Below are 27,587 nucleotides of genomic sequence, written 5' to 3'. Positions count from 1 at the left end.
GGGGCCGTACCGGGGCGGTACCGGGGCCGTACCGGGGTGGTTCCCGGGCGGTACCGGGGCGGTACCGGGGCGGTTCCCGGGCGGTACCGGGGCTGTACCAGGGTCGTACCGAAGCGATCCAAAGGCGGTACCGGGGCGGTTCCCGGGGCCGTACCGGGGCTGTACCGAGGCGGTCCAAGGGCGGTACCGGGGCGGTCCAAGGGCGGTACCGGGGCGGTCCAAGGGAAGTCCCTGGGGCTGTACCGGGGCGGTCCAAGGGCGGATCCGGGGCGGTCCCGCGGCCGTTCCGGTGCCGCCATGGCCGCCGCTGCGGGGCTGGCGCTGCTGGCGGCGCTGCTGGCGGCGGCCGGGGCCGAGCGGAGCCGGAAGGTGAGCGGGGTACCGGGGGGCACCGGGAGTACCGGTGGGTACCGGGGGGTACCGGGGGTACCGGGAGTACCGGGGGTACCGGGGCCGAGCGGAGCCGGAAGGTGAGCGGGGTACCGGGGGGTACCGGGAGTACCGGAGGGTACCGGGGGGTACCGGGGCCGAGCGGAGCCGGAAGGTGAGCGGGGGTACCGGGAGTACCGGGAGTACCGGGGGGTACCGGGAGTACCGGGAGTACCGGGGGGTACCGGGGGTACCGGGGGTACTGGGGGGTACCGGGACCGAGCGGAGCCGGAAGGTGAACGGGGTACCGGGGGCACCGGGAGTACCGGGGGGTACCGGGGCCGAGCGGAGCCGGAAGGTTACCGGGGTACCGGGGTGCACCGGGAGTACCGGGGGGTACCGGGGGGTACCGGGAGTACCGGGGGGTACCGGGGCCGAGCGGAGCCGGAAGGTGAGCGGGTACCGGAGGGTACCGGGAGTACCGGGGGTACCGAGGGATACCGGGGGGTACCGGGAGTACCGGGGGTACCGGGGCTGAGCGGAGCCGGAAGGTGAGCGGGGCTCAGGGGGTACCGGGAGTACCGGGGGTACCGGGGGGTACCGGGACCGAGCGGAGCCGGAAGGTGAGCGGGGCACGGGGTGCACCGGGAGTACCGGGGGTACCGGGGGTACCGGGGCCAAGCGGAGCCAGAAGGTGAGCGGGGTACCGGGGGGTACCGGGGGGTACCGGTGGCCCAGACCCCCTTCCCGTGTCCTCCCGGGACACTGGGGTCACCCAGGGCAGGTGACACGGGGACATCCCGGTGGGTTTGGGGTGTGCCCGGAGCGGGACCCTCCGCTCTGACCGGAGCGGCCGTTCCGGGGCTCTGCCGCCATCGGCCTTAAGGAGTTTTGGCTCGTGGTGTGCGGAAACTTTTGGGACAGTTTTGTGACCGGCTGGAGCTGGAGCCCCGCAGCCGCTGGGCCCCAGTTTTGGGGGGTTTTGGGGGGTTTTGGGGGCAGAAGGGGCTCGCCGGGGTCTCACAAGGGCTGGAGCGGATCCGCCCTTCCCCTGTCGTGACACGTGGGGACCTGCGGCGACATGGCCCAGGGCCACCCGGCTCTGTCCCTCGGCTGCCCTTTGGCCTGAGCCGGGGGGACCTGCAGGGCTGTGGGGTGGGGTGGGGCTGTGGGGTGGGGTGGGATGGGGCTGTGGGGTGGGGTGGGAAGGGGCTGTGGGAAGGGAAGGGGCTGTGGGGTGGGAAGGAGCTGTGGGGTGGGATGGGAAGGGGCTGTGGGGTGGGAAGAGGTTGTGGGGTGGGAAGAGGCTGTGGGGTGGGAAGAGGCTGTGGGGTGGGAAGAGGCTGTGGGGTGGGAAGGGGCTGTGGAAGAGGCTGTGGGGTGGGATGGAAAAGGGTTGTGGGATGAGAAGGGGCTGTGGGATGAGAAGGGGCTGTGGGGTGGGAAGAGGCTGTGGGGTGGGAAAGGAAGGGGCTGTGGGGTGGGAAGAGGCTGTGGGGTGGGAAGGGAAGGGGCTGTGGGATGAGAAGGGGCTGTGGGGTGGGATGGGAAGGGGTTGTGGGGTGAGAAGGGGCTGTGGGATGGAAAAGGAAGGGGCTGTGGGGCGGGAAGGGGCTGTGGGATGGGAAGGGGCTGTGGGGTGGGATGGGATGGGATGGGAAGGGGCTGTGGAAGAGGCTGTGGGGTGGGATGGAAAAGGGTTGTGGGATAGGAAGGGGCTGTGGGGTGGGATGGGAAGAGGCTGTGGGGTGGGAAAGGAAGGGGCTGTGGAAGGGAATGGTCTCTGGGAGGGGAAGGGGCTGTGGGATGGGATGGGAAGGGGCTGTGGAAGAGGCTGTGGGGTGGGATGGAAAAGGGTTGTGGGATGAGAAGGGGCTGTGGGGCAGGAAGGGCCATTAGGATGGGAAGGGGCTGTGGGATGGCAAAGGAAGGGGTTGTAGGGTGGGATGGGATGGGAAGGGGCTGTGGAAGGGAAAGGAAGGGCTGTGGAAGGGAAGGGGAAGGGCTGTGGAAGGGGAAGGGGAAGGAAGGAGCTGTGGAAGGTAAAGGAAGGGGCTGTGGAAGGGAAAGGAAGGGCTGTGGAAGGGAAGGGCCGTGAGCATGGCCAGCAGCTCAAAGCTGTAAAATGCTGACCGAGCACATTGAGCAACACCAGACCCGCAGAGTCACGGGAGCCGAGGCAGCTGCAGCGCCCCAACCCTCCCACAGGGCTCAGAGCCACCCCAAACCCTGTCCCCACAGGTGTCCATGGAGTACAACCCAGGCTGGAACAGCTCCTCGGTGAACCTGCTGCACGTGCGGGCGCTGGGGCCTGAGGACAGCCTGCACTACGTCTGGAGCAGCATCGGGGCCCCCTCCATGCTCCTGGTGGCCACCAGCAGCCCCAGCAGTGCCCTGAGGGTCAACTGGACCCAGCTGCTGTCCCCCAACCCTGCTGGAGCCGTCTGGATCGAGCCTCCCGACAGCGTGGTGTACGCCACGGCCGTGGTCTTCACCAAGGTACAGCTGGCAGGGTGGTGGAAGCTGTGGGGTTGATGGTTCTGAGATTGTAGAAAGTCTCTGAGCCCTGTTGCCAAAGAAGAAGTCATAATTCATCTGTGCTGGTTTCAAGGCTGTTTATTCTGTTTATTTATAACATGTTCTGTCTGACTGCCGCAGCTCTGTCCTGCAGGGCAGCGTGTGGGGCTCTGCCCTCAGTGGGATGTTACAAACATTAAATACCAGAAACTACGTGTGCTATATTTACAATAACGTGCCAATGTCTGTCACCTACATTTAACAACGTGTCCCCAGCCTAAACCAAGTCCCCAGTTTCTGGTATATAATGTTTGTAACATTATATACCAGAAATTACCTGTGCTATATTTACAATAACGTGCCAATGTAACATTATATACCAGAAATTACCTGTGCTATATTTACAATAATGTGCCAATGTAACATCCCTCAGTGGGATGTTACAAACATTATACACCAAAAAAACTATGTGTGCTATATTTACAATAATGTGCCAGTGTAACATTAAATACCAGAAACTACCTGTGCTATATTTACAATAACGTGCCAATGTAACACCCCTCAGTGGGATGTTACAAACATTAAATACCACAAACTACCTGTGCTGGATTTACAACAACGTGCCAATATCTGTCACCTACGTTGGACAGTGTGTCCCCAGCCTGAACCAACAGAAAAATGCCAACACCACAGTGAAACATGGAGGGCATGAAGAAGGAGAAAAAGGACAAGACACACCCAATTTCCTCCATCTTGTCCCCTTTGGACCCCTAATCTAGAATCCTAAAATTTTACTTTTGCACCCGTGCCACACTTAATTATTGCTTATATCAAACACTCAGAGCTTGTAATTCATCCTGTAAGATTGAAAACTCTTTTCCATGGACAGAGATCACAGCCAGTGTCTCTGGGGGCTCTGTCCAGGGGGGTTCCTGACCCCTGCCAGGGTCCCAGGGCAGCCAGAGGGAAGCTCTGGATTCCCACAGCAAGGGGTGCTCTGGGACACCTGGGGGTGCAGGGGGTCCCTGGGCAGCTTCCCAGCTCCTGGGAAATTCACCCAGATCCCCATCCATCCCTCCCCACCCATCCCCACCATCCCCATCCAGGGAAGTGTCTGAGCTGCTTGGCTGAGGCAGCTCTGCCCCCGGGTGCTCTCAGCCCCTCTCCCCTCCTTTCCCTGCAGCTCTTCGAGTTCAGCCAGGCCAGAAATCCTTCGGGAGAGCTCTTCTACCCCGCCTATGACCTGTCTGAGTTCTCCTGGGACAGCCTCAGCCTGAACCGCACGGCGCTGACGGCCGAGCTCCGCGGGGCCCCGGCCACCGACCCCGGCGGGGCCTTCGCCAACGGCAGCCTGGCATTCCGGGTGTGTCCGGGGGCAGGGGGCACGGCCAGGGGGCTGGGGGCATGGGCAGGGGGCTGGGGGCATGGGCAGGGGGCACGGCCAGGGGGAAGGGGGCATGGGCAGAGGGCATGGCCAGGGGGCTGGGGGGCATGGCCAGGGGGCTGGGGGGCATGGCCAGGGGGCTGGGGACATGGCCAGGGGGAAGGGGGGCATGGCCAGGGGGCTGGGGACATGGCCAGGGGGCAGGGAGCACGTCCAGGGGACAGAGGCACATCAAGGGGGCAGGGGACATGTCCAGGGGGCAGGGGGACATGGCCAGGGGGCAGGGGGCACAGTCAGGGGGCAGGGGGTATGCCAGGGGGCAGGGGGACATGGCCAGGGGGCAGGGGGTATGGCCATGGGGCTGGGGACATGGCCATGGGGCTTGGGGCATGGCCAGGGGGCTGGGGACACGGCCGGGGGCAGGGGACACGTCCAGGGGGCAGGGAGCATGTGCATTACTGTCCTGTCCTGTGCTGTCCCTCTGACCCTCATTGTCCCTGTGCCCTCTGTCTCTTGCTGTCTCTCTGACCCATGGTGTCCCCATGTCCCTCATTGTCCCTCTGTCCTTCACTGTCCCTTTGAACTGTGTCACTCACTGTCCCTCTGTTCCCCTCTGTCCCTCTGTCTCTCGCTGTCCCTCTGTCCATCGTTGTCCCTCTCTGTCCCTCTCTGTCCCTCTCTGTCCCTCTCTGTCCCTCTCTGTCCCTCTGTCCCCCTGTCCCTCTCTGTCCCCCTGTCCCTCATTGTCCCCTGTCCCCTGTCCCCCCAGCTGACCGCCTACGCCTCCCCGGGCCGCTCGGGGCGGCTGCCGCGGCTGCTGCACAGCGCCGAGAGCTCCCAGCTGGAATTCCTGCTGGCCGGGGTGGCTCCCCGCGGGAACGGCTCCCGCTTCCTGCTGGAACTGGCCACGGTGGAGACACCGGGGGCTGCTCGGAGCCTCCGCTCCCACCGATCCATCGACGACGAGTACACCCCCAGCATCTTCCAGGTGAGCCCCTGTCGGAACCTGGGATATTTAAATGATTCCCGGATTGTAGAAAGTCTCTGTCAGCCCCGCTGCCAAAGAAATCATAAATCGTCCATGTTGGTTTTCAAGGTTGTTTATTCTTATACATATAAGAATAATATAAATATTCTTATATGTATAAGAATAAACTTATCTATAACATGTTCTGTCTGCCCTGCAGCAGGTCTGTCCTGCAGGGCTCTGCCCTCAGTGGGATGTTACAAACATTATATACCACAAACTACCTGTGCTGGATTTACAATAACGTGCCAATGTAACATTATACACCACAAACTACGTGTGCTATATTTACAATAACATATCAATGTAACATTATATACCAGAAACTACCTGTGCTATATTTACAATAACGTGCCAATGTAACATCCCTCAGTGGGATGTAACAAACATTATACACCAAAAAAACTGTGTGCTCTATTTACAATAACGTGCCAATTTAACATTATATACCAGAAACTACCTGTGCTATATTTACAATAACGTGCCAGTGTAACATTATATACCACAAACTACCTGTGCTATATTTACAATAATGTGCCAATGCAACACCCCCTCAGTGGGATGTTACAAACATTATACACCAAAAAAACTATGTGTGCTATATTTACAATAATGTGCCAGTGTAACATTATATACCACAAACTACCTGTGCTATATTTACAATAATGTCCCAATGTAACACCCCTCAGTGGGATGTTACAAATATTATATATCACAAACTACCTGTGCTATATTTACAATAACGTGCCAATGTAACACCCCTCAGTGGGATGTTACAAACATTATACACCAGAAACTATCTGTGCTGTATTTACAATAATGTGCCAATGTAACATTATATACCACAAACTACCTGTGTTATATTTACAATAACGTGCCAGTGTAACACCCCTCACTGGGATGTTACAAACATTAAATACCACAAACTACCTGTGCTATATTTACAATAATGTGCCAATGTAACATTATATACCAGAAACTACGTGTGCTATATTTACAATAACGTGCCAATGCAACACCCCTCAGTGGGATGTTACAAACATTATACACCAAAAAAACTATGTGTGCTATATTTACAATAATGTGCCAATGTAACATTATATACCAGAAACTACCTGTGCTGTATTTACAATAATGTTCCAATATCTGTCACCTACCTTGAACAGTGTGTCCCCAGCCTAAACCAATAGAAAAATGCCAACACCACAGTGAAAATATCTGGTATTTAGAGAATTCCATCACCATTGGTTAATTAAGAAACCAGCCTTTGGTAAATAAATCTCCATTATTGGACAAAAAATGAGTACACAGAAGTTTGGGAAGTTTAAAAGAGAAAAAGAACCAGTTTTATTCAAACATCTGGTATTTATAGAATTCTAAAGGTGACTGTGGATTGGAGGATGAAATTACCACCTCTCCAACCACACTGCTCCAAAGATTGATCACAAAGATTGATCAATCATTTCTCAATCAATCAATCAATCAATCAATCATTTCTCTCCACCCACAGAGAAATCTGTAAACTGTTCTATTTATGAAATTATGTAGGACCTCTGACTCTGAAATATGTAACATTATCAGAAGTTTTAGGAGAACTTTAAAACTTTCAAAATATCTGTAAAAGAAAACTTTTACATATTCTATTTTATATTCTTTCCTTATATAACTTACATATTAATTATTCAGCTTACATTGTTCTGTTTTATACATTGACATAAGTTTCTCGTGATCTTTCTTTGACCACCGTTTCTCCTGATTATCCTTATGATTAAACAGTAATTATATCTAATTACTAACCAATCATCCCATCTAATAATTATATAATTTATCAGGTAGTTCTAGCAAGGTGCAGTTCTAGCAAGGTGCAAAGCCTTCATGTACCTAGGGTATTTATTTTTTTTTTTTAATTTTTTCCCCAGGGCCTACTAAGCTTAATTTTCCTTTTAACCCTAAATGCCCATGATTTTAAAACTATTTTACTCTCCCTCCCCAGGTGCTGTCCCTGCTGGCTCAGCCCCACAACAGCAGCTCCGTTTTGGGATTCCTGCAGTGGAAAGCCACAGCCTATGGCTCACCCAGCCCCCGGCGTGAGGACGGCATCCGGTGCAGGGCTGGGGGGCTGCAGGTGGCCAGCGGGACCCTGCCCATGGCCAGCGTGGTCCAGGCTTATTTTGGGGAGAGTTTGGGCAGCATCTGCACCATCAACGCCCTCAATGTGTCCTTTGGGGGTGAGGAGGGAGAGGTGTACCAGGAGAAGAGGTACCTCAGCTGGTGAGTGGGGTCTGAGGGGTGCTGGTCGTTCATGATGTGCAGAGGGGTTTAAAAGGATGCTGCTGGTCACTCGTGATGTGCAGAAGGGTCTGAAATTATGATCCTGGTCATTAATGATGTTCAGAGGGGTCTGAGGGGGTGCTGGTCACTAAGGATGTGCAGAGGGATCTGAAATGATGATCCTGGTCACTAAAGATGTGCAGAGGGGTCTGAAAGGTCTAAGAGTGGAGGAATCCCCTGGTCAAGGATGCTCTTGGTCATTCATGATGTGCAGAGGGGTTTAAAAGGATGCTGCTGGTCACTCGTGATGTGCAGAAGGGTCTGAAATGATGATCCTGGTCATTAATGATGTGCAGAAAGGTCTGAGGGGCTGCTGGTCACTAAGGATGTGCAGAGGGGTCTGAAAGGTTTAAGAGTGGAGGAATCCCCTGGTCAAGGATGCTCCTGGTCATTAATGATGTGCAGAGGGGTCTAAAAGACTGCTGCTGGTCATTCGTGATGTGCAAAAGGGTCTAAAGGGATGCTGCTGGTCTTTAATGATGTGCAAAAGGGTCTAAAGGATGCTCCTGGTCTTTAATGATGTGCAGAAGGGTCTAAAGGATGCTCCTGGTCATTAATGATGTCCAGAGAGGTCTGAAGGGGTGCTGCTGGTCACTAAGGCTGTGCAGTTTGGGGACTGGCAGGTCATGGGGTTTCTCTGTTTAGTACCAGTCTCCATGCCAAAGTTTTGAGTTTCCCTCCAATCCTGCAGCAAAGGCGTCACTGAGTTCCTTGAGGAGCCTCATCCTGCCCTGACCCTTTGAGGTGGGGAAGGGCAGAACCCCTCCCCTCCCCTGTGCTGATCCTGATCCCCTCCTGCAGGTCGGTGCTGCTGGGTTTCGGGGAGCCCCCCAGGGACACCTTCTCCCCCCTGGTGATCTCCATCGCGGCCGTGGCGCTGGGCACCCCGCTGGCCATGCTGCTGCTGGGCAGCTGCCTGCTGCTGCTGGCACGGAGGCGACGCTACTCCGAGTACGAGCCCATCAACTGAGGGGGGCACCGAGACCCCCGGGACCTTCTCCTTCCCTTCCCAGTACGAGCCCATCAACTGAGGGGGCACCGAGACCCCCGGGATCCTCCACTTCCCTTCCCAGTACAAGCCCATCAACTGAGGGGGCACCGAGACCCCCGGGATCCTCCCCTTCCCTTCCCGGCTCCTCCTTCCCCTGGGATTCTGGGATTCCCTGCCTGGGAATGGCCATGGCTGCTGCTGCTGCTGCTGCCACCTCCTCTGCCCCTCGAGGGGACTAGGGTGACATTTGCAGCTGCCACCTTCTTTGCCATCCCCTCTGCCCCCTGAGGGGACTGGGGTGACACTTTCAGCTGCCACCTTCTCTTCCACCTCCTCTGCCCCCCCGAGGGGACCAGGGTGAGTTTGCAGCTGCCACCTTCTCTACCATCCCCTCTGCCCCCCGAGGGGACTGGGGTGACACTTTCAGCTGCCACCTCCTCTTCCCCCCGAGGGGACTAGGGTGACACTTGCAGCTGCCACCTCCTCTGCCCCCCGAGGGGACTGGGGTGACACTTTCAGCTGCCCAGTGCTGCTGCCATCCCCTCTGCCCCCCGAGGTGACACTTTCAGCTGCCACCTCCCCCCACTTTGTGTCCTGCTCCTTCCCACTCCCTCCCCAGATTTTTCCTGATCCATGCAGCAAAGGGAAGCGTTGAGGGGGAGTTTGGTCAGGAAAATCTTCCCCTTCCTCCTCCTCCTCCTCCTCCCAAGGGATACAACCACTGCTGGCCAAGGACTGGCTCCAGTGCCACTTCCAGGGGTGGGGAGCAGCTCCACTCCTGCTCCCAGCACATCCCAGCTCCTCCCTGCTCCACCTTCCCGCTGCTGTGCCGGCCTGGGACACGAGGGACACCCAGTGCCACGTGCCAGCAGCTGCTGAAGCTCAGGTGTGTCCTGTCAGGCCACGGAGAGCTGGTCCAGCTGGGAATGTGCTCCTGGATACCCACCAGGGCTGATGCCAGGTGCTGCCCAGCTGGCATGAGCGTGGCTCCTCGGGGTTCCCAGAGGGATCTGGGGCCAAGGTGGCCATCACTGACTCGTCTTCAACCAAATAAAGTGGATTTCTGACTTTTCTTCAACCAAATAAATTGGATTTCTAGACACAGCTTGCTGTGGGAATGCTGTACTGGGGGTTGGGAGAATCTTCATCGTGAAGAGCCCCACGTTGGGCGCCAAGATGATGTTCTGTTTTGAAAGCAAAGCCGGTGAGGGACTCCAAGTCAGAAATATAATTTATTAGGAAAAGGGGAAAAAACAAACAAACAAACAAAATCCATGCAATAAAACAAAATAAAAACCACTGATGGAGCCCGAATACAACCTGAAACCCTTTTGGTCAGTCCAAATTGGAGGGGCAGGTGTGGTTCTGTCGGGGCAGTGATCCTGGAGAAGGGTGGAGTCTTCCTCTGATGACCCAGGGAAAAACGTTCCTGCTGTGCCGGCCTGGGACACGAGGGACACCCAGTGCCACGTGCCAGCAGCTGCTGAAGCTCAGGTGTCCTGTCAGGCCACGGAGAGCTGGTCCAGCTGGGAATGTTCTCCTGGATACCCACCAGGTGCTGCCCAGCTGGGGCGAGCGTGGCCTGTGGCTCCTCGGGGTTCTCAGAGGGATCTGGGGCTGAGGTGGCCATCACTGACTCGTCTTCAACCAAATAAAGTGGATTTCTGACTTGTCTTCAACCAAATAAAGTGGATTTCTAGACACAGCTTGCTGTGGGAATGCTGTACTGGGGGTTGGAAGAATCTTCATCGTGAAGAGCCCCACGTTGGGCGCCAAGATGATGTTCTGCTTTGAAAGCAAAGCTGGTGAGGGACTCCAAGTCAGAAATACAATTTATTAGGAAAAGGGAAAAATAAACCCCAAAAAAAAAAAAACCCACCAAAATCCATGCAAAAATACTAAAGAAAACCACTGACAGAGCCACAATACAACCTGACACCCTTTTGGTCAGTCCAAATTGGAGTGGCTGCAGTCCTCCTGGAGAAGGGTGGAGACTTCCTCTGATGATCCAGTGGGAAAACCCAGTTGTTCCTCTGGGAAATCCAGTGGAAAAGGCTTTGCTGGTGTCCCAAAAATCCAGATTATATCCAGGCAGGAATGCTTGGCTCCTCCCATCTCACTGAGGGATAATTTTGTCAGCCATGCAGTGACATTCAATAGAGAATTAACAGCAGATGTCTCCTCAGAGGGAGGATTGATTTGTGGAAGAGATAAAGAAAACTGCCCAAAAACCAAAAGATAACACCTCTGACAGATGGAAAATAAATATTTCTTGGCAATCTAGGACACCCACCTTGTCAGAGAAGTGGTCCTGCAGAAGGGTGCTCTGAAAATCCAGTGGGAAAACCCAGCTGTTCCTCTGGGAAATCCAGCAGAAAAGGCTGTGTGGGTGTCCCAAAAATCCAGATTATATCCAGTTTTTCCCCAATGCCTATTACCTGTATTAAATGGTGCTTTTCTACTTTAAATTAATTTGTGAGTGCCAACATCACCAAGAACAGGGAGGTGAGGAAGAAGAGAGAGGGAGGACAGGACAGGCCCAAATCCAAAACCAAAACCCCCCTGTACAGGACTTAAAACCCCCTGTACAGCACTCAAAAATTATTTTCTTTACTTTGTGACTACTTCTACTATAATATCTAAATTTTGTGACTTCTTGTTCTTCCTGCAAGGTTGGTAGATCGTTCCATGGTTGAAATCCAGAATTTTCCAGCTGCCTGCCAGGGTCTCAAATGCTTCTGAGCTGGGCCTGGAACCTCCAAAAATGTCTGAGGGACACCAAGAACTCCTCCCTGGGATAGGATGAGGGGTTTGGGGGGCACAATGAGGGGTTTGGGGGGCACAATGAGGGGTTTGGGGGGCGCAATGAGGGGTTTGGGGGCACAATGAGGGGTTTGGGGGGCACAATAAGGGGTTTGGGGGCACAATGAGGGGTTTGGGGGGGCACAATGAGGGGTTTGGGGGCACAATGAGGGGTCTGGGGACATACTGGGAGCTCACTGGGACACACTGGGGGTGCACTGGGACATACTGGGGGTGCACTGGGATGCATTGGGGCACACTGGGGGTGCACTGGGACACACTGAGGGGGCACTGGGGATGAACTGGGGCACATTGGGACACACTGGGGGGCACTGGGGGGCACTGGGATCAGTGCGGGGTCAGTGGGTGCGGGTCGTACCCACTGCCGGCACACCCCTGTGCCCCAAATCCCCCCAAAAAATCCCCCAAAACACCCCCGTGCCCCCCATAACCCTGAGGTCAGGAGGGGCTGGGAGTCTGGGGGAGGAGGAGGAAGAGGAGGAGGAAGAAGAGGAGGAAGAGAAGAAGAAAAGGAGGAGGAGGAAGGAGAAAAAGAGGAGGAGGAAGAGAATGAAAAAAAGGAGGAGGAGGAGGAAGAGGAGAAGAGGAGGAGGAAGAGGAGAAAAGAGGAGGAGAAGGAAGAAGAAGAGGAGGAGGAAAAGAAGGAGAAAAAGAGGAGGAGGAAGAGAATGAGAAAAGGAGGAGGAGGAAGAGGAGAAAAGGAGGAGGAAGACGAGGAGGAGGAAGAAGAGGCGAAAAGGAGGAGGAAGAGGAGGAGGAGGAGGAAGAGGAGAAAAGGAGGAGGAAGAGGAGGAGGAGCCTTCACGGAGCTGCCCAGCAGGCAGGGAAGACTTTTTGGGGTGCCAGGGGCACCCGAATTCCTGGAGGAAGAACTGAGCAGGGCACACCCCCCAGGGCTGGGGTGGGGGGTTCGGGATGGGACCCCAGCCCCCCAAAAACGCCACCCCACCCCAAAAAGGGAAATCTCTGCCCCCCAGCATCGCGGGGGAAAACCCCACACCCCAAAAATGAACACAAATTTGGGGGATTTTTGGGGGATTTTGTGCATTTGCATGAACCACGCCCCTTCCTCCTCCCCCCCCCCCGCCCGGCAGCTTTTGAGCCCCAGCTGCGGCTTCCCCAAAATTCCCCCACCCCAAAATCTCCCCACCCCAAAATTTGCCCCCAAAATTCTCCCACCCCAAAATTTCACCCCAAAATTCTCCCACCCCCAAAAAAATTTCACCCCGAAATTCCCCCACCCCAAAATTCCCCCACCCCCAAAATTCCCCCACCCCCAAAATTCCCCCACCCCAAAATTAATTCCCCCACCCCAAAATCCCCCCACCCCTAAAATTCCCCCACCCAAAATTTCACCCCAAAATTCCACCCCAAAATTCCCTCACCCCCAAATTTCCCTCTGCCCCAAATTCCACCCCAAAATTCCCCCACCCCCAAATTCCACCCCAAAATCCCCCCACCCCAAAGTTCCCCCACCCCAAAATTCCCCTGCCCCAAAATTCCACCCTTAAATTCCCCCACCCCAAAATTCCCCCACCAGCTGCTGAATTTTGAATTTTTCATCTTTTTTTTTTTTTCCAGCCGCTGAATTTTGAATTTTTCATCTTTTTTTTTTTTCCAGCCGCTGAATTTTGAATTTTGAAATTTTTTTTTCTCAGCGGCTGAATTTTGAATTTTTAATTTTTCTTTTATTTTCCAGCGGCTGAATTTTGAATTTTCCTCTCCAATCCCCTCCCCCAGCCGTTATTTACAGCCCCGGTTCCGTTCGGGGAAATCGCGGCGGCTTCGCAGAAAAGCCCCGGGGGGGGGGACGGAAACGGAAACCTCGGAGCGACCGGGGGGGGCCGGGCACGGGAGCCCCAAAACTGCGGCTGAACCCCGAAATTCGGCAGGAATCTGTACCCCAAAACTGCGGCTGAACCCCGAAACTGCTGCAGGAATCTGCACCCCAAAACTGCTGCAGGAACCCCAAAATTCTGCAGAAATCTGCACCCCAAAATTGCACCAGGAACCCCAAAATTCTGCAGGAATCTGCACCCCAAAATTCTCCAGAAAACTGCGGCTGAACCCCGAAATTCGGCAGGAATCTGCACCCCAAAACTGCTACACGAACCCCAAAACTGCTGCAGGAACCCCAAAATTCTGCAGAAAACTGCACCCCAAAACTGCTACAGGAACCCCAAAATTCTGCAGGAATCTGCACCCCAAAACTGCAGCAGGAACCCCAAAATTCTGCAGAAAACTGCACCTCAAAACTGCAGCAGGAACCCCAAAATTGCACCAGGAACCCCAAAACTGCTGCAGAAATCTGCACCCCAAAATTCTGTAGGAATCTGCACCCCAAAATTCTGTAGGAATCTGCACCCCAAAACTGCAGCAGGAACCCCAAAACTGCTGCAGGAACCCCAAAATTCTGCAGAAATCTGCACCCCAAAATTGCAGCAGGAACCCCAAAACTGCAGCAGCAGCTGCACCCTGACACTTCTCGGGCACCCCAAGATCAGTCCAGGGCACCCCAAATCCTCCCTGCCCCCCCCCAGCACCCCAAACTCCTCCCAGGCACCCACACCCCAAATTTAGGGGCCACCAACACCCCAAAAACCTGCGAGGCACCAACACCCTGAGCCCCTCCTGCACCCCAAAATCTCTGAGCCACCTGCACCCCAAATTTCACCAGCACCCCAAACTCCTCCCAGCCACCAGCACCCAAATTTAGGAGCCACCCCCACCTCAAATTTTGCCTGCACCCCAAATTTCAGCTGCACCCCAACCCCTCCCAGGCACAAACACCCAAATTTAGGAGCCACCAATACCCAAATTTCACCTGCACCCCAAATCTCACCTGCACCCCAAAATTCCCTTGCACCCCAAACTCCTCCCAGGCACCCACACCCAAATTTAGGAGCCACCAACACCCCAAATTTCAGCTGCACCCCAAATTTCCCCTGCACCCCAAATTTCAGCTGCACCCCAAAATTCCCTTGCACCCCAAATTTCAGCTGCACTCCAAACCCTCTCAGGCACAAACACCCCAAATTTAGGAGCCACCCCCACCCCAAATTTCCCCTGTACCCCAAATTTCAGCTGCACCCCAACCCCTCCCAGGCACAAACACCCAAATTTAGGAGCCACCAACGCCCCAAATTTCCCCTGCACCCCAAATTTCAGCTGCACCCCAAATTTCCCCTGCACCCCAAAATTCCCCTGCACCCCAAACTCCTCCCAGGCACCCACACCCAAATTTAGGAGCCACCAACACCCCAAATTTTGCCTGCACCCCAAATTTCCCTTGCACCCCAAATTTTACCTGCACCCCAAATTCCCCCTGCACCCCAAAATTGCCCCTGCACCCCAAATTTCAGCTGCACCCCCGCCCCGACCCCCTCCCCTCTAACAATTTTGCCCCACGGCCTCGCTGCACCCGGGCAACCAAACAGGCCCAAAACAACCCCACAGAATTAAAAAAAAACACCCAAAAACCACCAAAAAAAACCAACAAAACCCCAAAAAACCGGAAAAACAAAACAGACCAAAAACCACCCAAAAAAAAAAGCAGAAATTCACACCCAGCACAGCAGGGCTGAGTCACTCCTTTCTGCTTTCCAGATTAATTTGGGGCAAAATTTTGCTTTTCCAGAGGATTTTGGGGTGGGATTTTGCTTTTTAAGTGGATTTTGGGTGGGATTTTGCTTTTTCAGTGGATTTTGGGACAGGATTTTTCTTTTTCAGTGGATTTTGGGACGGGATTTTGCTTTTTAAGTGGATTTTGGGACAGGATTTTGCTTTTTCAGCGGATTTTGGGACAGGATTTTGCATTTCCAGAGAATTTTGATGGGATTTTGCCTCTCCAAATTATTTTTGGGGCAGGATTTTGCCTTTCCAGAGGATTTTGGGGCAGGATTTTGCTTTTCCAGATGATTTTTGGGTGGGATTTTGCCTTTCTTGAGCATTTTGTGGCAGAATTTTGCCTTTCCAGATAATTTTGGGGCTGGATTTTGCCTTTCCAGATGATTTTGGGGCAGGATTTTGTTTTTCCAGAGGATTTTGGGGCGGGATTTTGCTTTGCTTGAGCATTTTGTGGCAGAATTTTGCCTTTCCAGGTGATTTTTGGGTGGATTTTTCCTTTCCAGGTTATTTTTGGGTGGGATTTTTCCTCTCCAGATTATTTTTTGGGTGGATTTTTCCTATCCAGATGATTTTAGGGTGGAATTTTTCTGCCACCAGACACTCCCATCCCTTTTCCACACCGAGAGCCTTTCCCAAAAATCCCAAAAATCCCAAAAATCCCAAAAATCCTGGTGCAGCAAGAACCCCTGGCTGGGGTGGGGGGAAAAAGCAGTTTTTTAGCAGCATAAATAGAACAAAAAAATACATTTATTAACCAAACTACAGCTCGTTCTGCACCCCAGCAGTGCCTGGTGACAAAAATATCCCCCCTCAGAGCCAGGGGTGGGCAAGGAGAGTTTTTTGGGGTGAAAAAATCAACTTTTGGGGAGCCCAGGAGGTTTTTACATTCAACCATCAGCTCGGAGCAGCAGGAAGGGAAGAGAAGGAAGATTTCCACAGCTCCCCCGGCCCAAAAAACACCAAAAAAACCCCAAAAAAAAGAGATTAAAACAAAAAAAAATCAGCTGCTGTTGCCACACCCCCCCCTGAAGGATTTGAGGGACGAACTTTGCCAGGAAAATTCAATTTCCCAGCGGGAACGACGCGTGTGCAGAAGGAATTCCTCCTTTTTGTATCGTCAGCTCTGTAAAAATGTATATATTCTATAGATTTATAGACATTTACAGGTTTTCTACATCCTCCCCAGCCCACTGGGGGTGGTTTTTTTGTTGGGTTTTTTTTGTACATAATTACAAATTGGTTATTTCCGCGCTGTCAGGAGAGGTTGAGGTTTTGGCAGAGTTTTTTTTGTGCCAGGCTGGCACAATTCGGGCACGCTGAGGTGGAGGAAAATGTGAATTTCCAGAGGGAAAAAATCAAAAATAAAATAGAAAAAAGGGAAAAAAAAGAACCCACAAGCCTCAAACGTCAGCACAGGCGGTTCCCAGTGGGATCAAAGCGGGAAAAATCCACTCCAGCTGCCAAAATGCAGGTCCTGGCAGCTCTGCAGGTCCTGGCAGCTCTGCAGGTCCTGGAAGATATGCTGGTGCAGGTCCTGGCAGCTCTGCAGGTCCTGGAAGATCTGCTGGGAGCCAATCCTGCCAAAAATGCAGGTCCTGGCAGTTCTGCAGGTCCTGGCAGCTCTGCTGGTGCAGGTCCTGGCAGTTCTGCAGGTCCTGGCAGCTCTGCTGGTGCAGGTCCTGGCAGCTCTGCAGGTCCTGGAAGATCTGCTGGTACAGGTCCTGGCAGCTCTGCAGGTCCTGGAAGATCTGCTGGTGCGGGTCCTGGGCAGCTCTGCAGGTCCTGGCAGCTCTGCTGGGAGCCAATCCTGCCAAAAACGCAGGTCCTGGCAGCTCTGCAGGTCCTGGCAGCTCTGCAGGTCCTGGCAGCTCTGCTGGTGCTGGTCCTGGGCGGCTATACAGGTCCTGGCAGCTCTGCAGGTCCTGGAAGATCTGCAGGTCCTGGAAGATCTGTTGGGAGCTCTGCAGGTCCTGGCAGCTCTGCTGGTGCTGGTCCTGGCAGCTCTGCAGGTCCCGGCAGCTCTGCTGGGAGCCAATCCTGCCAAAATGCAGGTCCTGGCAGCTCTGCAGGTCCTAGCAGCTCTGCTGGTGCTGGTCCTGGGCAGCTCTGCGGGTCCTGGGCAGCCCGGCAGGTCCTGGCAGCTCTGCAGGTCCTGGCAGCCCCGCGGCAGGTCCTGGCAGCTCTGCTGGGAGCTCTGCAGGTCCTGGCAGCCCGGCAGGTCCTGGCAGCTCTGCAGGTCCTGGCAGCCCGGCAGGTCCCGGCAGCTCCGCGGCAGGTCCTGGCAGCTCTGCTGGGAGCTCTGCGGGTCCTGGGCAGCCCGGCAGGTCCTGGCAGCTCCGCGGCAGGTCCTGGCAGCTCTGCCGTGAGCTCTGCGGGTCCTGGCAGCTCTGCAGGTCCTGGCAGCTCCGCGGCAGGTCCTGGCAGCTCTGCTGGGAGCTCTGCGGGTCCTGGGCAGCCCAGCAGGTCCTGGCAGCTCCGCAGCAGGTCCTGGCAGCCCGGCAGGTCCTGGCAGCCCGGCAGGTCCTGGCAGCTCCAGCCTCACCGGATCAGGTAGGCCAGGCTGGCCCCCAGGCCGGCCACCCCCGCGAAGGCCATCAGAACGTTCCGGACGCTGCCCTCCAGGTCCTCCAGGCGGAAGAAGTCCACGAAGCCCCCCTGGGACAGAGGGAGAGGGGTCAGAGCGCCTGGCACGGCCCCCAGACCCAATTCAGCCTCAAATGTCCCCGGCCCCAGCTCAGCCTCAAATGTCCCCTGTGCACCCCCAGCCCCAATTCAGCCTAAAACACCCCCAGACCCAATTCAGCCTCAAATGGCCCCTGTGCTCCCCCAGCCCCATTTCATCCCAAAACATCCCCAGCCCCATTTCATCCTGCACACCCCCAGCCCCATTTCATCCTAAAACATCCCCAGACCCAATTCAGCCTAAAATATCCCCTATGCACCCCTAGACCCATTTCATCCTAAAAGATCCCCAGCCCCATTTCATCCTTAAATATCCCCAGCCCCATTTCATCCTAAAATATCCCCTGTGCTCCCCCAGCCCCAATTCATCCCCAGCCCCATTTCAGCCTCAAATATCCCCTGTGCACCCCCAGACCCATTTCATCCTAAAATATCCCCTGTGCACCCCTAGACTCATTTCATCCTAAAACATCCCCAGCCCCGTTTCATCCCAACACATCCCCTCTGCACCCCCAGCCCCATTTCATCCTGTGCTCCCCCAGCCCCATTTCAGCCCAGCATGTCAAACTGAGCTCCCCTCACTCCCCCAGCCCCATTTCATCCTAAAATATCCCCAGACCCATTTCATCCTGCACACCCCCAGACCCAATTCAGCCTCAAACATCCCCTGTGCTCCCCCAGCCCCATTTAATCCTGCATGTACCCTGTGCACCCCCAGACCCAATTCATCCTAAAACATCCCCAGGGCCATTTCATCCTGTGCACCCCCAGCCCCATTTCAGCCCAGCATGTCAAACTGAGCTCCCCCCACTCCCCCAGCCCCATTTCATCCTAAAACATCCCCAGCCCCATTTCATCCTAAAAGATCCCCAGACCCAATTCAGCCTAAAACATCCCCTGTGACCCCCAGACCCATTTCACCCTGCACATCCCCTCTGCACCCCCAGCCCCATTTCATCCTGTGCACCCCCAGCCCCATTTCAGCCCAGCATGTCAAACTGAGCTCCCCTGACTCCCCCAGCCCCATTTCATCCCAAAACATCCCCTGTGCACCCCCAGCCCCATTTCAGCCCCCCAGCCCTGCCCTTCCTTTGGCAATGCAGCCCCAGGCCGGGCAGGAAAAGCTTTTTTAGCTCCAAACATCACAAAAACAACCACAGAGAACCGGGAAAAGTCTGGAAAAAGCTCCAGAATTCAGGTCAGGGACTCACCCAGCCCCCCTGGCTCTCCAGCCACTCCCTCTTGGAGGACACCAGCGCCTCGGTGATGATGGCAGCCAGGCAGCCGATGCCCTGCTCCTGCTGGATGCTCTTCAGGTGCTTGGCCACAAAGGCTCCGAAGGAGATGAGCGTCACCACCCGGCCCCAGTTGGTCACCCCGTCGCTGAAGAGGTGGGCAGCCACCTCCACCACCGCCTGCAGGTCTTCTTCTCGCTGGATCCGCAGCTTCCGCAGCATTCCTGCGGGATTTGGGGTCAGGGCTGGGGGGCAAATGTCCCCCCACCCCTTTTGGAGGGGCAGGGAGAGGGTGGGACCCCCAAATGTCAGGGGTGGGACCCCCCAAATGTCAGGGATGGAAATCCAGTTCTGCTTCCCCACGGGGTTCTGCTGCCCTCCCTCACTCGGGACAGCCCCACGGGGTTTGGATGGCTGAAAGTGCTGCAGGAACCCCAAAAGTGCTGCAGGAAGCCCCAAAAGTGTCACAGGAACCCCAAAAGTGTCGCAGGAACCCCCAAAAGTGCTGCAGGAAGTCCAAAAGTGCTGCAGGAGCCCCAGAAGTGTCACAGGAGCCCCCAAAAGTGTCACAGGAACCCCCAAAAGTGCTGCAGGAACCCCAAAAGTGTAACAGGAACCCCCAAAAGTGTAACAGGAACCCCCAAAAGTGTAACAGGAACCCCCAAAAGTGCTGCAGGAACCCCCAAAAGTGCTGCAGGAACCCCAAAAGTGCTGCAGGAACCCCCAAAAGTGTCACAGGAACCCCAAAAGTGTCACAGGAACCCCCGAAATTGTCACAGGAACCCCCAAAAGTGTCAGAGGAACCCCCAAAAGTGCCACAGGAACCCCCAAAAGTGCCACAGGGACCCCCAAACTGTCACAGGAAGCCCAAAAGTGTCGCAGGAACCCCAAAAGTGCTGCAGGAAGCCCCAAAAGTGCTTCAGGGAGCCCCAAAAGTGCTTCAGGGAGCCCCAAAAGTGCTGCAGGAACCCCAAAACTGCTGCAGGAATCCCAAAAGTGCTGCAGGAACCCCAAAAGTGTCGCAGGAACCCCAAAACTGCTGTAGGAACCCCCAAAAGTGCTGCAGGAAGCCCCAAAAGTGCTGCAGGGAGCCCCAAAAGTGCTGCAGGGAGCCCCAAAAGTGTCACAGGAACCCCCAAAACTGCTGTAGGAACCCCAAAACTGCTGCAGGAAGCCCAAAACTGCTGCAGGAAGCCCCAAAAGTGCTGCAGGAACCCCCAAAAGTGCTGCAGGAACCCCCAAAAGTGCTGCAGGAACCCCCAAAAGTGCTGCAGGAACCCCCAAAAGTGTAACAGGAACCCCAAAAGTGTAACAGGAACCCCCAAAAGTGTCGCAGGAACCCCCAAAAGTGTCGCAGGAACCCCCAAAAGTGCTGCAGGAGCCCCAAAACTGCTGCAGGAACCCCAAAACTGCTGCAGGAACCTGCACCCTGACACCCAACAGGAACCCCAAAACCAGGCAGTTGAACAGGGGACTATTAATTAATTTAAATAAATAAATTTAAATTCTCTTCTTACCTAGGAGAACCACGGCCTGGGCAGGGCAGAGACCCAAACCAGGCAGATAAACAGGGGACTATTAATTAATTTAAATAAATAAATTCTCCACTACCTAGGAGACCCAAACCAGGCAGATAAACAGGGGATTATTAATTAATTGAAATAAATCCATTTAAATTCTCCTCTACCTGGGAGAAACAGCCTGGGTAGAGGCAGATGAACAGGGGCCTATTAATTAATTTAAATAAATAAATTTAAATTCTCCTTTTACCTAGGAGAACAACAGTCCGGGCAGGGCAGAGACCCAAACCAGGCAGATAAACAGGGATTATTAATTAATTTAAATAAATAAATTTAAATTCTCCTCTACCTAGGAGACCCAAACCAGGCAGATAAACAGGGGATTATTAATTAATTGAAATAAATCCATTTAAATTCTCCTCTACCTGGGAGAAACACAGCCTGGATAGAGGCAGATGAACAGCGGATTATTAATTAACTGAAATAAATCAATTTAAATTCCCCAGCCCTGCCATGGGGAGAAGCAAACAAGCCAAGGCTTTGACGAAATTGAAATTTTTGTTGCTGAAAGTCACAGGAAGCCACCCCCGGGCAGTTCCTCCTGAGCTCTCAGGAAAGCACCGAGTGCTCACGTCAGCCTGGAGCTTCCTCCCCAAAAAATCCTCCAGCAGGCACGTCCGGGAATTGGGGCAGAGGAACTGAACCCTCTGCCCCTCCCAGCACACAGCCAGGGATGAAACCGAAGCTTCTTTGTGTTCAAGGAACAAAACAAAATAAAAAGAAGAAAAAGAAATAAAGAAAGAGGCCAAAAATAAAATTAAATTAAGTTTAAAAAAGCAGTGAGCTGAGAAATTGGTACAGCCTCCTGGACAGGAGGAGGGGGTTTCATCACACAGCAGCTAACACCTGCAGGGAGCCCAAAAAGTGCTGCAGGGAGCCCAAAAAGTGCTGCAGGAACCCCAAAAACTGCTGCAGGAACCCCAAAAACTGCTGCAGGGACCCCAAAAGTTCTTCAGGAACCCCAAAAGTTCTTCAGGGACCCCAAAAACTGCTGCAGGAACCCCAAAAACTGCTGCAGGGACCCCAAAAACTGCTGCAGTAAGCCCTAAAATGCTGCAGGAACCCCTAAAGTGCTGCAGGAACCCCTAAGCCCAAAAGTGCTGCAGGAACTCCTAAAGTGCTTCAGGGACCCCAAAAGTGCTGCAGGGACCCCAAAAAGTGCTGCAGGGACCCAAAAAAGTCCTGCAGGGACCCCAAAAAGTCCTGCAGGGACCCCAAAAAGTCCTGCAGGGACCCCAAAAAGTGCTGCAGGAAGCCCAAAAAGTGCTGCAGGAAGCCCAAAAAGTGCTGCAGGGAGCCCAAAAAGTGCTGCAGGAAGCCCAAAAAGTGCTGCAGGGAGCCCAAAAAGTGCTGCAGGGACCCCAAAAAGTGCTGCAGGGACCCCAAAACTGCTCCAGGAACCTGCATCCCAACACCCACCAGAAACCCCAAAATTGATACAGAAAGCTGCACTCCTAACACCCCCCCCAGGAGCCCCAAAATTCCTGCAGGCACCCCAAAACTGCTGCAGGAACCCCAAAACTGCTGCAGGAACCCGCACCCTGACACCCCACCCAGGAACCCCAAAACTGCTACAGGAAGCTGCACCCTAAAACCCACCAGGAACCCCAAAATTGCTGCAGGGACCTGAACCAAACATCCCCCCGGAAACCCCAAAACTGCTGCAGGCACCCCAAAACTGCTACAGGAACCCCAAAACTGCTACAGGAACCTGAACCAAACACCCCCCAGGAACCCCAAAACTGCTGCAGGAACCCCAAAACTGCTGTAGGCACCCCAAAACTGCTGCAGGAACCCCAAAACTGCTGCAGGAACCTGCACCTCAACACCTCCCAGGCACCCCAAAACTGCTCCATGAACCTGAACCAAACACCCTCCAGGAATCTGCACCTTGACACCTCCCAGGCACCCCAAAACTGCTGTAGGCACCCCAAAACTGCTGCAGGAACCTACACCCTGACACCCCAAAACTGCTACAGGAAGCTGCACCCTAAAACCCACCAGGAATCCCAAAATTGCTGCAGGAACCTGAACCAAACACCCCCCTGGAACCCCAAAACTGCTGTAGGCACCCCAAAACTGCTGCAGGAACCCCAAAACTGCTGCAGGAACCTGCACCCTGACACCTCCCAGGCACCCCAAAACTGCTCCATGAACCTGAACCAAACACCCCCCCAGAACCCCAAAACTGCTGCAGGCACCCCAAAACTGCTCCATGAACCTGAACTAAACACCCCCATGGAACCTGCACCCTAACACCCCACCCAGGAACCCCAAAACTTCTCCAGGAACCTACACCCTAAAACCCACCAGGAACCCGAAAACTGCTGCAGGAACCCCAAAACCGCTGCAGGAACCCCAAAACTGCTGCAGGAACCTGCACCCTGACACCTCCCAGGCACCCCAAAACTGCTGCAGGCACCCCAAAACTGCTGCAGGCACCCCAAAACCCACCAGAACTCCAAAACTGCTCCATGAACCTGAGCCAAACACCCCCCCAGGAACCCCAAAACTGCTACAGGAAACTGCACCCTAAAACCCACCAGGAACCCCAAAATTGCTGCAGGAACCCCAAAACTGCTGCAGGAACCTGCACCCTGACATCCCTCAAGGAACCCCAAAACTGCTCCAGGAACCCCAAAACTGCTCCATGAACCTGAACCAAACACCCCCCAGGAATCTGCACCTTGACACCTCCCAGGCACCCCAAAAGTGCTGCAGGAACCCCAAAACTGCTGCAGGAACCCCAAAACTGCTGCAGGCAATGCGGACCCTGCCCTGCCAGGCTCCACCCTGGCCCGGGATGCAGCTCAGCCCCAGTTCCACAAAACCAGGACAAAACCGGGTCAAAACTTCTCATTTCCAGTTCATCCCCAGGCCAGGCCCTGCGGCTCAACTTCCTCCAGCGGCTTCAGGGCGCTGCAAAAGGGGTGAAATACAAAAAAAACCGAATTTCCCACAGCAGCTGGGGCTGCCCCTGCATCCCTGGAGGTGCCCAAGGCCAGGCTGGGCAGGGATGGTGGAACTGGATGAGTTTTAAATTCTATTTCAACCCAAACTATTCCATGATCCTGTGAGAGAATTTCCCTCCCCCCAAAATCCCCTTGTACCTAAACTGGGTAGGGGTGAGGAATTGAAACTCCTGAGTTGATTAATTTTGGAATTAAATACATTAAAGCAGATTTCCCAGGATGGTGGAAGGTGTCCCTGCCCATGGGACTGGATGAGTTTTAAATTCTATTTCAACCCAAACCATTCCATAATCCTGTGAGAGAATTTCCCCCACACCTAAACTGGGGTAGGGGTGAGGATCTGAAACTCCTGAATTTATTAATTTTGGGATTAAATGCATTAAAGCAGATTTCCCTGAATGGTGGAAGTGTCCCTGCCCATGGGACTGGGTAAGTTTTAAATTCTATTTCAACCCAAACCACTCCATGATCCTGTGAGAGAATTCCCCCCACACCTAAACTGGGGTAGGGGTGAGGATCTGAAACTCCTGAGTTTATTAATTTTGGGATTAAATGCATTAAAGCAGATTTCCCAGGATGGTGGAAGGTGTCCTTGCCCATGGGATTGGATAAATTTTAAATTCCATTTCAACCCAAACCATTCCACAGTTCTGTGAGAGAATTCCCCCCACCAAAAATCCCCTTACACCTAATCTAGGTAGGGGTAAGGATCTGAAACTCCTAAATTTATTAATTTTGGGATTAAATGCATTAAAGCAGATTTCCCAGGATGGTGGAAGTGTCCCTGCTCATCAAACTGGGTAAGTTTAAAATTCTATTTCAACCCAAACTATTCCACGGTTCTGTGAGAGAATTCCCCCCACCAAAAACCGCCTCACACTTAAACTGGAATGTGGTGAGCAGCGGAAACTCCTGAGTTTATTAATTTCGGGATTAAATGCATTAAAGCAGATTTCCCTGGATGGTGGAAGGTGTCCTTGCCCATGGAACTGGATGAGTTTTAAATTCTATTTCAACCCAAACCACTCCATGATCCTGTGAGAGAATTCCCCCCACCAAAAATCCCCTTTACACCCAAACTGGGGGTGAGGATCTGAAACTCCTGAGCTCACCCAATTTTGGACGCTCGGGATTTTTGCACAGTCACCCCAAGAATAGGGGAGCACCAGGAGGAACCAGAGCTAATCTGTAACCAGATTATCTCCTCCGCACACACCACCAGCTTTTCCTCATCGCCACGGAACAAAGTTCAGTTTCGTTTTTGAGCGCTCCCCAACCGCTTTTATTTAACCCCTTGCGAGCCAAAGCCGCATCCCCTCGGGGGCATCACCCCCGGCTCCAAACCTCCTCCTGCCACGACCACCGACCCAAAGGACAGCACGGGGGTCTCACAATCCTCCCGATACACCCACCTTGAAAAGCCAGTTCGTGTTTCCTCATCACACCGTCCCCGACCCTCCGCAGCGTCTCCAGCGCCTTCTCCATCACCGCATCCCCCGCCGCTCCGGGCCGCCCGGGCCCACCGAGAAGACCCGGAAAAAGCTTCTTAACGCTGGGCTGCTCCTCCCCAGCCACCTCCCGCAGGTAGCGGCTGATGAGCTCCAGCGAGTCCTGCCGGAGCCCATCCGGAGCTCCGGGCGGGGTCCCGGGGGGGGTCCCGGGCAGCGAAGCGGCGGCGGCGGAGCCGCGTTCGGGTTCGGGTTCGCATCCGTCCAGTTCCTCCTCGGGGCGCCAGAGAGTCGCGCCGCAGCCAATCAGCGAGCGCGGCGCCGCGCCTCGACCAATCAGCGCGCGGGGGGGGTCGGCGCTGCCGCCGGTGGCCCCGCGGTGTTCCCGGTGAGGCTCCGCGGGGTCCCGGTGAGGGTCCCGGTGAGGGTCCCGGTGAGGGTCCCGGTGAGGGTCCCGGTGAGGCTCCGGCCGCGGTTCCGGCCCCGCGGGGCTCAGCCCCGGGGAGCCGCCGCAGTAGAGGTTGAAGCCGATGAAAGCTTTCGGCTTCACGGCGAACATGGCGCCCGGTGCGAGCGGCCGGCGGGGTGCGGGCGGGACCGGCGCGGCCGCGTTATATAACCGGTGACGCCGGAGAGGCGGGGCGAGGGCGGGACAGCGAGAGCTTTTTTTTTGAGTTTTGGTTTTGTTTTTTTTTTTTTCCACCTCCGCTTCCGTTTTTTCGGCGGAAAAACGGACCACCCACTTCGTCCCCTGACTCCCGTACTCCGCTCCCGGTGGTTCTTCCCGGTACCGAGCAGCGGCTCCGTGATGGTGCCCCCCCACTCCTGCATCCCAAGGGATGGAATCCCCCGGGGAAAAGCCCCCCCGGTAGCAGCGAGCAGCATCCTCGTGGCACCGGCCACGCGTGCCCCGTGCCCTGCCGGAGCCTCCCGGTTCGTTCCCGGTGCATTCCCGGTTCGTTCCAGATTCATTCCCGGTGTATCCCCGGTTCATTCCTGGTTCATTCCCGGTACATTCTGGTTCATTCCCGGTGTATCCCCGGTTCATCCCCGGTTCATTTTCATTCTGGTTCATTCCCGGTTCGTTCCCGGTTCATTCCCGGTTCATCCCCAGTTCATTCCCGGTGTATCCCCGGTTCATTCCCGGTTCATTCCCGATTCGTTCCCTGTTCATTCCCGGTTCATTCCCGGTGTATCCCCGGTTCATTCCATCCCCGGTTCATTCCTGGTTCATTCCCGGTGCATCCCCGGTTCGTTCCCGGTTCATTCCCGGTGTATCCCCGGTTCATTTTCATTCTGGTTCATTCCCGATTCGTTCCCGGTTCATTCCCGGTGTATCGCCGGTTCATTCCATCCCCGGTTCATTCCCGGTTCATTCCCGGTGTATCCCCTGTTCATCCCCGGTTCATTCCTGCTTCATCCCCGGTTCATTCCCGGTTCATTCCCGGTTCATTCCCGGTGCATCCCCAGGCCCGCACCTCCTTTTTCAGCTCAGACGAGCCGGATTTGGGCTATAAAGTCTCAATATATTTGATTTTGTGGAAGATATTTTGGATTTCGGTGGCGATCAGGCGCTGGAGGAGCCCCAAGCCTTGAACAGTTCCTTGAACCTGCAGCAGGTTGGACTTGATGGCCTTGAAAAGAAACTTCCAAATTCAATTATTCCCCAATTCCAAAAAAATCCCACCTGGATCCGTCTGCTTGGAGCCCATTCTGGCCCCCTGAGCATCACTGTGCTGTGGTTGGGGCACTGCCACCTCCCTGAGCAGCATTTTTGGGGACAAACTGGGAGAAAATGTGACAATTCCAAGCCCACTGAGCATCTCTGTTGGGGGCACTGAGAACTGCCACCTCCCTGAGCAGAATTTTTGGGGACAAATTGGGACAAAAAAATGACAATTCCAAGCCCACTGAGCATCACTATTCTGTTTTTGGGGCACTGCCACCCCCCTGACCAGCATTTTTGGGGACAAATTGGGACAAATTCTGACAATTCCAAGCCCACTGAGCATCCCTGTGCTCTGTTTGGGGCACTGCCACCTCTATGACCATCATTTTTCGGGACAAAATGGGACAAATCCAAGTCCACTGAGCATCACTATTCTGTTTTTGGAGCATTGCCACCCTCCTGACCAGCATTTTTGGGGACAAATTTGAACAAAATGTGACAAATCCAAGCCCCCTGAGCATCACTATTCTGTTTTTGGAGCAATGCCACCCCCCTGACCAGCATTTTTGGGGACAAAATGTGACAAAATGTGACAATTCCAAGCACCCTGAGCATCACTGCTCTGTTTTTGGAGCACTGCCACCTCTCTGGCCAGCATTTTTGAGGACAAAATGTGACAAACTGGGACAAATCCAAGCCCACTGAGCATCCCTGTGCTCTGTTTGGGGCACTGCCACCCCCCTGGGCAGAATTTTTTGGGGACAAAATGTGACAAATCCAAGCCCACTGAGCCTCACTATTCTGTTTTTGGAGCACTGCCACCTCCCTGGGCAGCATTTTTGGGGACAAATTGTGACAAACTGGAACAAATCCAAGCTCACTGTGCTCTGTTGGGGGCACTGAGAGCTGCCAACCTCCTGGCCAGCATTTTT

At 54.5% G+C, this 27,587-nt stretch overlaps 2 protein-coding genes and 1 long non-coding RNA gene across 8 annotated transcripts; 1 reads left to right on the top strand and 2 right to left on the bottom strand.

Annotated features, from left to right (window-relative positions):
* Window positions 1-213: 213 nt before the first annotated feature.
* On the top strand, window positions 214-8,598 carry GLMP (glycosylated lysosomal membrane protein). Of its 3 annotated transcripts, none has more exons than XM_030291550.4 (6): window positions 214-369; window positions 2,611-2,868; window positions 4,070-4,249; window positions 5,040-5,258; window positions 7,291-7,568; window positions 8,430-8,598. In XM_030291550.4, exons 1-6 carry the CDS (start codon window positions 298-300, stop codon window positions 8,596-8,598), a joined length of 1,176 nt encoding a protein of 391 aa, XP_030147410.4. In that variant the 5' UTR covers window positions 214-297. The 3 variants fall into 3 exon arrangements, with proteins under 3 accessions (XP_030147410.4, XP_072774611.1, XP_072774612.1); XM_072918510.1 differs by lacking the exon at window positions 214-369 and adding an exon at window positions 798-820; XM_072918511.1 differs by lacking the exon at window positions 214-369 and adding an exon at window positions 979-992.
* On the bottom strand, window positions 7,416-10,741 carry LOC116807689 (uncharacterized). 2 transcript variants are annotated; one of them, XR_012051932.1, is made up of 3 exons: window positions 10,552-10,741; window positions 9,100-10,404; window positions 7,416-8,949 (listed from the first exon to the last, which is right to left on the bottom strand). It is a non-coding gene; the product is annotated as an uncharacterized lncRNA (long non-coding RNA). The 2 variants fall into 2 exon arrangements; XR_012051931.1 differs by lacking the exon at window positions 10,552-10,741 and having other exon boundaries at window positions 9,100-10,471.
* Window positions 10,742-15,798: 5,057 nt separating this feature from the next.
* On the bottom strand, window positions 15,799-25,634 carry LOC115498460 (induced myeloid leukemia cell differentiation protein Mcl-1 homolog). Of its 3 annotated transcripts, none has more exons than XM_072918497.1 (4): window positions 24,951-25,634; window positions 18,963-19,210; window positions 17,590-17,724; window positions 15,799-17,414 (listed from the first exon to the last, which is right to left on the bottom strand). In XM_072918497.1, exons 1-3 carry the CDS (start codon window positions 25,543-25,545, stop codon window positions 17,608-17,610), a joined length of 960 nt encoding a protein of 319 aa, XP_072774598.1. In that variant the 5' UTR covers window positions 25,546-25,634; the 3' UTR covers window positions 15,799-17,414; window positions 17,590-17,607. The 3 variants fall into 3 exon arrangements, 2 of the variants coding, with proteins under 2 accessions (XP_072774598.1, XP_041577025.2); XR_012051927.1 differs by lacking the exon at window positions 15,799-17,414 and adding an exon at window positions 17,466-17,513 and having other exon boundaries at window positions 17,554-17,724; window positions 24,951-25,633; XM_041721091.2 differs by lacking the exon at window positions 15,799-17,414 and having other exon boundaries at window positions 17,466-17,724; window positions 24,951-25,633.
* Window positions 25,635-27,587: the final 1,953 nt, after the last annotated feature.

This window comes from Taeniopygia guttata, chromosome 25 (assembly GCF_048771995.1).
Source record: "Taeniopygia guttata chromosome 25, bTaeGut7.mat, whole genome shotgun sequence".
NCBI lineage: Eukaryota > Metazoa > Chordata > Aves > Passeriformes > Estrildidae > Taeniopygia > Taeniopygia guttata.
This window is presented reverse-complemented; position numbering and strand designations above follow the sequence as displayed.

Bases quoted from the DNA above. Each gene is read 5' to 3' on its own strand.
- GLMP (XM_030291550.4), top strand. From the start codon at position 298: ATGGCCGCCGCTGCGGGGCTGGCGCTGCTGGCGGCGCTGCTGGCGGCG. The intron at 370-2,610 runs GTGAGCGGGGTA...CTGTCCCCACAG, and splicing joins GGGCCGAGCGGAGCCGGAAG to GTGTCCATGGAGTACAACCC. The intron at 7,569-8,429 runs GTGAGTGGGGTC...CCCCTCCTGCAG, and splicing joins GAGAAGAGGTACCTCAGCTG to GTCGGTGCTGCTGGGTTTCG.
- LOC115498460 (XM_072918497.1), bottom strand. From the start codon at position 25,545: ATGTTCGCCGTGAAGCCGAAAGCTTTCATCGGCTTCAACCTCTACTGC. The intron at 19,211-24,950 runs GTGGGTGTATCG...CAAATCCCGCAG, and splicing joins ACACGAACTGGCTTTTCAAG to GAATGCTGCGGAAGCTGCGG. The intron at 17,725-18,962 runs GTGAGTCCCTGA...CCTCTGTCCCAG, and splicing joins TGGAGAGCCAGGGGGGCTGG to GGGGGCTTCGTGGACTTCTT.